At 35.2% G+C, this 10,032-nt stretch overlaps 1 protein-coding gene and 1 long non-coding RNA gene across 16 annotated transcripts; both read left to right on the forward strand.

The window, feature by feature from the left end:
- Nucleotides 1-490: 490 nt before the first annotated feature.
- On the forward strand, nt 491-2,193 carry LOC145062372 (squamosa promoter-binding-like protein 7). Its single transcript, XM_079009984.1, has 2 exons — nt 491-574; nt 691-2,193. The coding sequence occupies exon 2, from the start codon at nt 859-861 to the stop codon at nt 2,050-2,052; it is 1,194 nt and encodes a 397-aa protein (XP_078866110.1). The 5' UTR covers nt 491-574; nt 691-858; the 3' UTR covers nt 2,053-2,193.
- Nucleotides 2,194-3,893: 1,700 nt separating this feature from the next.
- Nucleotides 3,894-9,740, forward strand: LOC145061331 (uncharacterized). Of its 15 annotated transcripts, none has more exons than XR_013687170.1 (8): nt 3,894-4,239; nt 4,326-4,514; nt 4,939-5,000; nt 5,175-5,275; nt 5,513-6,371; nt 8,615-8,883; nt 9,150-9,209; nt 9,558-9,740. It is a non-coding gene; the product is annotated as an uncharacterized LOC145061331 (long non-coding RNA). The 15 variants fall into 15 exon arrangements; XR_013687177.1 differs by having other exon boundaries at nt 8,615-8,778; XR_013687169.1 differs by having other exon boundaries at nt 9,150-9,740.
- Nucleotides 9,741-10,032: the final 292 nt, after the last annotated feature.

Here is a 10,032-nt window from a genome sequence, read left to right on the forward strand (position 1 = left end):
TAGTTTTTATCAATAAAATCAATATATATATATATATATATATATATATATATATATATATATATATATATATATATATATATATATATATATATATATATATATATATATATATATATATATAACACAAGCCAAAGTTGCATTATTGCATATACATGACACATCTCAATCATAATTTTAGGAAAAAAATCAAAATAAAATGAAAAACTCATTTGTCCCCAAAAGGGACACCACTCATCCCCTTGTCTCTCTCCTCTCCATTCAAACTATAGCCACATATGACTTTGATATTAATGTGATTTCTTATAGTAAAAAAATTATTACATAAAAGTTTTTGATAACAAATATAAGACTGTTATTGCAAATCATACATAGTACGAAATAACGATAACGACTTATCTTTTACCTGCTTTTTAGTGTTCTCCAACTAGGTATATTATGACAAGTTTGAATTTCAAAACACTTATAGTTGTATTACTTTTTTTTTTCATTAAAACACTTTATAGTCTCCGAGTTATAATTTGAAGCTTGCTCTGATGTTAAAGAAAATGAGAATTTATATGTAAAATACAATGTATGTCAATACGCTTTTTTTTTTTTTTCCTTTTTTTTTTAATATTTGTTTAAAATGGATATTTTTTCTGAAATAATTGCTTCTCTTTCTCTCATACAAACTGTGCATCTTTGCAGCTTTTCTTTTTTGAGCACTTACGCCCCCAGCCACCCATTTGCTGTACCACCACCACCACCACTCCCTATCTTCTTTCTCGCTCTATAATCTTTGCTTCTTTTTATACTAACAAACATCCCACATCTTTCTTCACTAAACTCTACTCTTCTTCTCTCACAAATCCACAAATGGAAGCCGGATGGAGGAGTTCTTTCAGTTCTAGTTGCAGCTGCGGCGATGGTGGAGTTGGCGGTGGTGGTGGTGATAGCGGGGGACAGAATTGTAATTTCTCAGCAAACAATGCATGGGATATCTGGGACATTGGTACTACTACTACCACCACTACTACTAACACTGCTTCTGGTACACGTTATGATTGGGGCAATCACGACGCCAGTAGCATTTCAAGCGCCGCCGCTGCCGCCAGGGGAACGGAGGAGAGTGTGGTCCACGCGCTTCTATTTGGTATGACCAGTACTGGCAACACCACCATCCAAAACAACGCCGGCATCGGGTCGAATTCCATCCACCAGCGGATGCCTGACCCGCACATGATGTGTTTGAAGCTGGGGAAGAGACACTACTGCGAGAACTCCGTCGTACCTGACCGACATATGGAGGCGGAGTCATCATCCTCCACCAAGAGAGGTAAACCACCGTATCCGTATCACCTGACTGATACCGCAACAACCACCATCACCGTGTGGCCGTCTTCCCCGGCGGCGGTGGCGCCGAGATGCCAGGTGGAGGGGTGTGGCGTGGCGCTTTCTGACACCAAGGAGTACTACCGGAGGCACAAGGTGTGTGAAATTCATTCAAAGGCTCCAAAAGTTGTGGTCTTGGGGCTTCAACAGAGATTCTGTCAACAGTGCAGCAGGTTTCACCGCGTGACGGAGTTTGATGAAGCAAAGCGGAGTTGCAGAAGACGACTAGAAGGACATAATCAAAGAAGAAGAAAGGGTACCCTTCCGAATTCTCTCCCTCGAAACTTCCCTAATTCTCAAGGTACTTTAATGGCGGAACGGCAGCTTCGACAATCACCAACGTCACCGCCTGCATACCTGCAGAAGCCAGGATGTGCTCTCTCTCTTCTGTCATCACCGAAAACTGAACCCTGGATGTCCTCCGGCGACCTGTCGTTAAGATGCAGCGCTGCGCTTTCTGACCTTATTGCTGCGAATCGAGCAACTGCAGTTGTCGGACATTGCTGGAATCAAAATGGTTCTCAACAACAAGTTATTGAGAATATGATCCACACACCTCCTGACACACAAATGTGGGATCGATTCAACGATGACGATCATACGACCATGACGCTTGACCTAATGCAGGCTAGCTCCAGCTTTGGATTTTGGCCTTTTGTCCACCAAGGTGAAGTCTAGCCTGGGAGACCCTTCTGTATTAAAAAAAATAAATTAAAATTGTGTATTTGTTTTTCTTCTTTTCAAGTGTTTCACTTTCACCTAATAATGGATTTTGTACCATTTCAGAATTCAAATACAAAAAAGTTGTATGTTATGTTATGTATTATTGTATCGACTACTAGTGTTATCTTATTTGTAGTTCACTTTGGATGGACTCGAAAAAATAACTTTTGTTGGGCCTTGGCCCAAATGTATTAACCCCATTAAGGTATTGGTTTTTTAATGGTCCATGTCCGGTTTGTTTTTAGGGTGTAGCTGTAAATCGGTTTAGTTCTTGAATGAAAAAAAATGTGGACTGTATGATCCGTCTAATCTTGTTTGGAATGGGTTTTTCCCAATTTGTTTCTTAACCAATTTCAGTTATCAGGTCATAATAAGGTTTCCAACATCTTGAATATGATCCGTTAAATCCGACCCATAAGAGAAATCGATTTTCATTCAACATGGTTTCGGGATCGGAACCGGATCCAAATTAGATAACCGGTTTGTTTTGTATTTCTATCCAAATTGGATAACCGGTTTGCGACTATCACTTGCTATTAAATCATTGAGCAATTTTTTAATAGGTTTGGAGTTGGTTTGTTTAAGAAGCAAGTATTATTGTATTATAAGGAGCAAAGTAAATGAAAAACAAAGTTTTCAATATTAGTTGGGAATGGACATAAAATAAATTATGTTTCGAAACTTACCAAAACACTACACTTGTTTTTGGATTGTTTAAAATAAAAAGTGTGTTATCGCCTTATTGATACGAAAGGGCTATTATAACATAAGTTGGGCAGAGGCAAGACAATTCCATATTCCATTAGTCTAATTGCTCGGTGAGCCCAAGATCCATCGGCCAATATAATTATTTAACCATGAGCTTAAACAAGTCGAACCCATTATTATATATATATATATATATATATATATATATATATATATATATATATATATATATATATATATATATATATGGAAAAGAGAATATACATTACAGTCTCACCTAAGCTTAGGTACTAAACCTCTTGAAAATACATTGTTTTACTATATAAAGATTACAGTTAATGGATTCACGATTAATACTTCAAGATGTAAATTCAAGATCGACACAATAGGGTTTAGGGTTTAGAGTTTAGGGTTTAGGATTTAGGTTTATGTTTAGGGTTAAGGTTTAGGGTTTAGGGTTTAGCTTTAGGGTTTAGGGTTTAGGGTTAGGGTTTAGGGTTTAGGGTTTAGTTTTCAGATTTAGGGTTTAGGTTTTTGTTTTGTGTTTAGTGTTTAAATTTACGGTTTAGGTTTAGGTTTAGGGTTTAGTAATGTTCACTTGGATGAAGTAATAAACGATAATTGAGGAAAGAAAACGGAGATGATAAAACGATAATGAAAGAAAGAAAAGTTATGGAGAATGATATATTTAGCAAGTGAAACCAAACCGGGTATATTTAGCATGTTAAAACGACATATTTTAGAGGTTCAGTACCTAAGATTAGGTGGGACTGTAATGTATATTCCCTATCCTATATATATATATATATATATATATATATATATATATATATATATATATATATATATATATATATATATATCCATCGTTAGCTACAGTAAAGTGGCTAAGGAATGGCAAAAATGGTCCTTTAACTATAAGTGAACAACCACTTTTTTTTTTTTGTCTATTTCGGCCCTCTCCTACTTGCAATTGTCCAAATTGGTCCCTTATTTATATTTGTATGTTGAATTTTGTCTGCTTTCTGCTTTTCTTTGTAGGAGGTCCTTTTAGGTCATCTTTGAAATTAGAGCTATACACCTGTTAGTCTTGTATGTCTTTCACCGTCTCTGTAAGCCAATCAAATTAAGATCGTTGTCATTCATCTTCACCGCCTATCTCACACTTACTTTACTTTGCTCTCACATTTTACTTCCCGTTGTTTCCACCACCGCTCACTTTATCCTCCCCAAATCGAGTCTCCTCCCTTCTTCTACCTTCTACTACCTCTACCTTCCACAAATCTTCCGTGTCTTCGTAGGTGCTTGCCACGAGTCTTCTTTCCACCGCCTACCTTTACTTCACCTGTGTTGTGCTCTTTATTCAATATCCCCTCTACTTTGCAACTGTTATTGTTCTTCTTCATCTGATCAATATCAAGAGAGAAGCATCAGGTCTGCCACCAACTCCCACTCTATATTGCCGATTGGAATGAACTAGGTCTCTGATTCATGTCTATCTTTACTCCATATTTCCTCAGGTTTCCTTTATTTTGCATTTGTGCTCGCCTTCGCTTCTCTGTTCGTATGTTTGTCTAAGAGAGAGGTAGAAAAAAAACTGAATAGAAACAAAAGGAGCTGAAGGCGGTGGCGAGAGATTGAAGTAAATCTGAACAATCTTAAATGAGCGAGAAGGAATGATGAGGTCAAGGGAAGACGCAAGCGTTGAGGTATGTGATTTACTTTGAATCGGTGCCTATAGTTCTCTTCCTCTTTTATGCTTTTATCAGCCTTGACTTGCAAAGATCGATTGTCAGAAATTCTGAAAATGATGATCGATTGAAGGTCTTCCAATGGCTGTCTTGATTTTCCATCATTTTACCCCCACCTACTTCAATACATATGCACCCCACCGCCTTAGTACCTCTCCCTCTCTCTCTCTCTCGCCAAGAAATCTGTTTCTCTACTATTTATTTGCCGCACCGGTTGTCTCCATCGTTGGGCTAGCCTAAGGCATGGTCGACCTAGCCAACGGCTCAAGGAGCTATTGATAAGAATTGATATTATGTTTCAGTGAATTTGCTAGACCTAATTACCTTTTTATTTTTTGTATTTCTTTTGTTGTGAATGTGACTTCTGTTGTTGTCTTCCCAGTGGGCATATATATGGATTCTCATGTGTCAGGAAATAGATTCAACAAAGTCCAAACTGTCCAGGTTTGACTCTTCACTGTACATCATAAGAAAAAACATATGTGACTCTGTTATCAAAATTTTCATAAGCTTCTCTTAAATGTTTCCCTTAAATGTTGGTTTTTCCTTCATTCCATTACTCGGAGTTATAAGTTTTATAGAGAAGCTAATATCCATTCCTTTCTTGTGTTATTGCAGAGCACTCATAGCAACTACAAGGTGCAACAGAGGATTCGCTGAAGATAAGTGCGTCACTGAAGAGATTTGTTTCAAAATGAAGGATTACAAGTGTTAATGAGGTAACTTTATAATTTTTTTAACTTTATTAATTATAAGTAAACGTAAGATTTTTTGGTAAATTTAAGTATCTTTAAACTATTTTTTGATAGTAGCACCATACTCTACAACTAAAAATTTGTATTTGTAAGTATTTGCTTCTATGTGTAAAGTAACATAAGTACACTGTTATTATTCATATTAACTTTTCTTCATAACCATATATAAAGTGATATTAATTAATTTTATTTTGACTAAAGGTTGATAGATATAAGTCTCTCTATTTGGAAACCACGATGTACTGCTGCTCTTGCTGGTGAATGGATGAAAATGGCTCTCTTTCCTTTCATTTCATGTTGTTTCTGTAACCTTGATCGCTCACGACCCGATATGGACAAGGTAAACACAAGAAAAGATTGATAACCAGGCCACTTACAATATTGCTTTCAAAAACTGCAATTGCACCGGTAAATCCTACCTTTTATTGCGCATGGTTAGATTCTTTGACTAATCTTTTTGACTTCTATAGTTGGATTCAACTTTGGATATGTGCTATTGTTGAAGCAACTATGATTTCTGATTTTGTTTTATTCTGAAGATAAATGGGTAATGTGCACATGAACTACCTATTATACTAATACCAAGAAGAAGGTAAGGTAGTTGAAAAGTTTTAATCCCATTATGAATGAATTCGATTATGAAACAAGGTGTTGTTGTGTAAAAATCAGAAAGCGAAAGGACCCTTTTTGTAATTTTGAGTAAATTAGAAATTTTTTACACTGTTTACTTCATAACTGAAACCTGTTCAGTTTTAGCCATTGTTTCAAGGTTCTAAGTCCAAAATTGAAATGAAACCTTGAAAGAAGGACAAAAGTTGAAAAATATTTCATTTTTAGACTAAGCACGGTAAAAAACCAGAAATTATATATACACCAGACCTACATTCTATACTTTAATACAACATGTTTTTCTAATCCTTCAGGTATCGAGAAGTTTTCCTGGGAAAGAATAAATGGAGTCCTCTTTGCAAAACTGGAAAAAGATTTGAAAGAAACAACAAATGGAAGGGACAAAGCGTCATAACAACTAAATCGGCTTAAACAACATTTACTGGAAAAGGTTTTCATCTTTTATTTTCTTTATATATAAGATCTAATGAAACTTTGAGTAAATTACATTTTTTTGGTCGTTGAGTATAGCTGATTTGTTCACTTTTGCTTCTTAAAGTTATCTTTTGCAGTATAGGTCCTTTAAAGTTTTTTTTTTTTAATTTTTTTACTCAAAATAGTCATTTTACTTGAAACAGGGACTTTAAATGTCACAAGAACCTCAAATAACGACCAAAATTACAAAAATCAGTTAATACTTGGGGATCAAAATGTAATTTACCTAAAAAATATTATAAAAACAATCTACATGTTATACTCACTGGATGAGAATCTGAAGATTCAGAAAAAATGGATAAAGACAGCAAGATAATCGTAGAATGGGCGCTTCCGGATATATATCAATGTACTTTTTACACAACATACATAACCAATAAACAAAACACTAAAACTATGTTCTTAACCGAACCCTGCGGAGCGGGGTTTCACACCTAGTTATTATTATTATTATTATTATTATTATTAAGGATCATTTGAGAACTTATATTTTCTCGAGAACCGGAAAACTAAAAATGGAATGTTAGATTAGAAAAAAAAAGTTAAGATGCAGGATGGCGTTTTGGTAAATAAGTAGAACACTAAAGAATTAGGTGTATCTTAATTAAATAAGTCAGGGGTATTATTGGAAACAAAAACATAATTAAATTTTATCTTAATTTATCTATCTCTCATAAACCCACGATTTGGTGTCCTCCTCCTAACGACCTTCTTCTCCAGTGCTTCCTTCAACAATCTTCTTCGTTGCGCGTCAGATAATCTATGCTATTTCATCATCTCCACTTCCTTCGCCGATGATTCGCTTATCGAGTGTTTCGATTTCCACCAAAATCAACATCACCGCATCCAGATCTGGAATTAATCACCGATCCAAATATGAGATTATTTTCAGCAATCGATTTTGTTTCAGTTTTTTCCCTCTCGTAATCTATTGAAATTGTATTGAAACGCTAGTTAAAATCTCAATGCAATTTCATTTAATCACTGCTCAGTTGCTACTGATTTTTTTCTATTTTTATTGAAGTTCAGTAAATGGAGAGAAATTGGTCGGAGGACGCACGTGTCGATGCGATTCGGTATTTCACAGAGATCCTTCGAAAATGAAGCAAGCTCTTCTAATATGGTGCATGTGAAAAACCATGAAAAGGACGTCGATTTCGATGGCGTGTTTGTCGAACCTTTGACGCAATCGAGATACAGTTTTGGTGGTGGAAGATTCAAGTCGTCAGAGGAGTCTTCCACCAGTTCTCCGTCTGGATTGGGTGAAAGGTCGGTGTTCATTTAGTCGTATAGTTCGCTTAGAAGACCTACGAGTGATGATTTCTACAACGATATTTTCAGGAGTACTAGTGAGTCTGTTTGATCACCGAGATGGTCTACTCCGACGCCTGGTTCAAGAATGTTAAGCCCTTCTCACCCTAAAATTAAGCCCTTCGCCAATTCAATTCCTACTTAATACAGATTTTTCTCACTTCTCCTTCTCTAAATTGATTGTTTCAAAGTACATTAACTAATCAAATTAGATGAATCACACAACATGCTAAATACAACCATAGACTAAAGGTTTGTTCCAATTTAACAGAGCGAAAGTGATAACATTTCTTAAAATTGAAAGTCCATGCTTTGTTGATCCCAACAGAGGTAAAGTGAGTGTCCAACTTGTTTTTAGGTCGGAGAATTCCGATTACTTTTCATTAGTGATTAGAAAAAGTACATTTAGGGGAAAAAAGCCCCACTTGACCTTTCAATTTATGCACAATTGTTTCAAACTTGCTATTGCTATGAACTTATTTAACATATGTTGACTACTATCTTAGAAGATTGAATTAGAAATGTTGCATATAGATTCAAGTTGACAAATCATTACCAATTCAGTTGGATGGTTTGGAAGATTTTACTTCAATTGTCAAAACATGTATATTGCCGACTATATATCACAATGTTTTAATTTTAATTTTATTATCTATTTTAGACATTTGTTGAAATGAAAAGAATCCAAATATCAACGCATTGAGCATATTGCTAACTGTATATCTTCTTGATTGCTTCCTATAAACAACAGATCAACCATAAAGAATAAAAAAAATACTTGAATCCGATAAATGAGAATTGGAATTGGAATTCAAGATTCCATTCCGATTCCTTTGACTTTTATTGACTTTCTCATAGATTTATTAAATAATTTCTTTCTTTTTAAAGGTTGGATATAAAGTTCGAGTATATGGTATTAAAGGAAGAGACACCCTCCTTCTATTTTGCACTATAGGAATCTTGTTGAGAAGATTACTTGTTGATAGACACTTGAAAGGTGTTACTCATGTTATTGTTGATGAGATTCATGAACGATATTGGTTGGCTCTCAAGTATGTTTTATTTTCATAATTTGGTCCCCTTTATACAACTTGGTTTTCAGGTGTTACTCATGTTATTGTTGATGAGATTCATGAACGATATTGGTTGGCTCTCAAGTATGTTTTATTTTCATAATTTGGTCCCCTTTATACAACTTGGTTTTCTTACTTACTACACTAGGAGGTATGTAGTGATTCACATGAAAATCACAAGTAAATCGCATATTTACATATGATTTACATGTCATTCATATACGAATCACATGTAATTCACTTGTAAATAAATAGTGAATCACATATGAATTACATGTGATTTACATGTAATCTACATATAAATCATATGTAAATCATAATTGCTTGGATGATTATTTTGTGATTGTTAGCGCGAGGATTTTAGCGGGCCAGTAGCAAGAGATTCTTTCTGTGAGATGCGGTAGTACGATGTGAGTTTCATCACTGTGTTTAGCGGGTTGAAGGCACCAATGCCACCCCATGGTTTTGTTATGTTAGGATGCTAGATGTCTGTGTGACTCTAGCATGTGTTTTGTGCTCGTATGCTTTCCGGGCGGGGCCCAGTGACCATTTTGTATGCTATGTATCTTTGTGATTATTGCATGTGTTATGTGTTTATATGTTTACATGTTTTATATGTTTACTGGGCGGGGCCCGATGTTGGGCAAGGCCCGATGACAGAACGAGGCCCATTACATGTTTATTTATGTATGTATGGTATGTGGTATTTTGAGGAACTCACTATGCTCTGTGTTTACGGTTTTCAGTTTATGTTTCAGGTATTTACAGTTCCAAAGGGAAGAACTCAGGATGATTGCAGAGCACACACCATCTCATTCCATATTTTCTTGGTTTACTATAATGTGATATGATGATTGATACATTTGTTTTATTTTGGATTTTTATGATGATGTTTTTGGGATACTGGTTTTATTAATTTAAAAATGAAATTGTGTGTCTTATTTTTGGAACGTTACAATAAAGACTCAAGAGTTCTCAATACCAAAGTCAGGACCAAGAATAGTGACATAAAATAGATATGGAGACATTATATAACAATCTTTAAAAGTGTGTCTCCCACAAATAGAAAGAGTCTTTGCTTTCAAAGAAGAAAATCTAGATAAAAACTTATCCGCAACTACCTTTTAGGGCTAAATATGTGCCATGTTTTCCCCCAACGAAAAGATTCAGATAAATAAACATGACAAGTAAATCAAAACATCCATTATTAGAAGCTAAATCCTCTACGTGATG

This window comes from Lactuca serriola, chromosome 7, assembly GCF_051521515.1.
Source record: "Lactuca serriola cultivar US96UC23 chromosome 7, Lser_US96UC23_V15, whole genome shotgun sequence".
In the NCBI taxonomy this organism is placed as follows: Eukaryota; Viridiplantae; Streptophyta; class Magnoliopsida; order Asterales; family Asteraceae; genus Lactuca; species Lactuca serriola.

What these genes read in the sequence shown, in the direction of transcription:
- LOC145062372 (XM_079009984.1), top strand. Translation starts at nt 859, where the DNA reads ATGGAAGCCGGATGGAGGAGTTCTTTCAGTTCTAGTTGCAGCTGCGGC.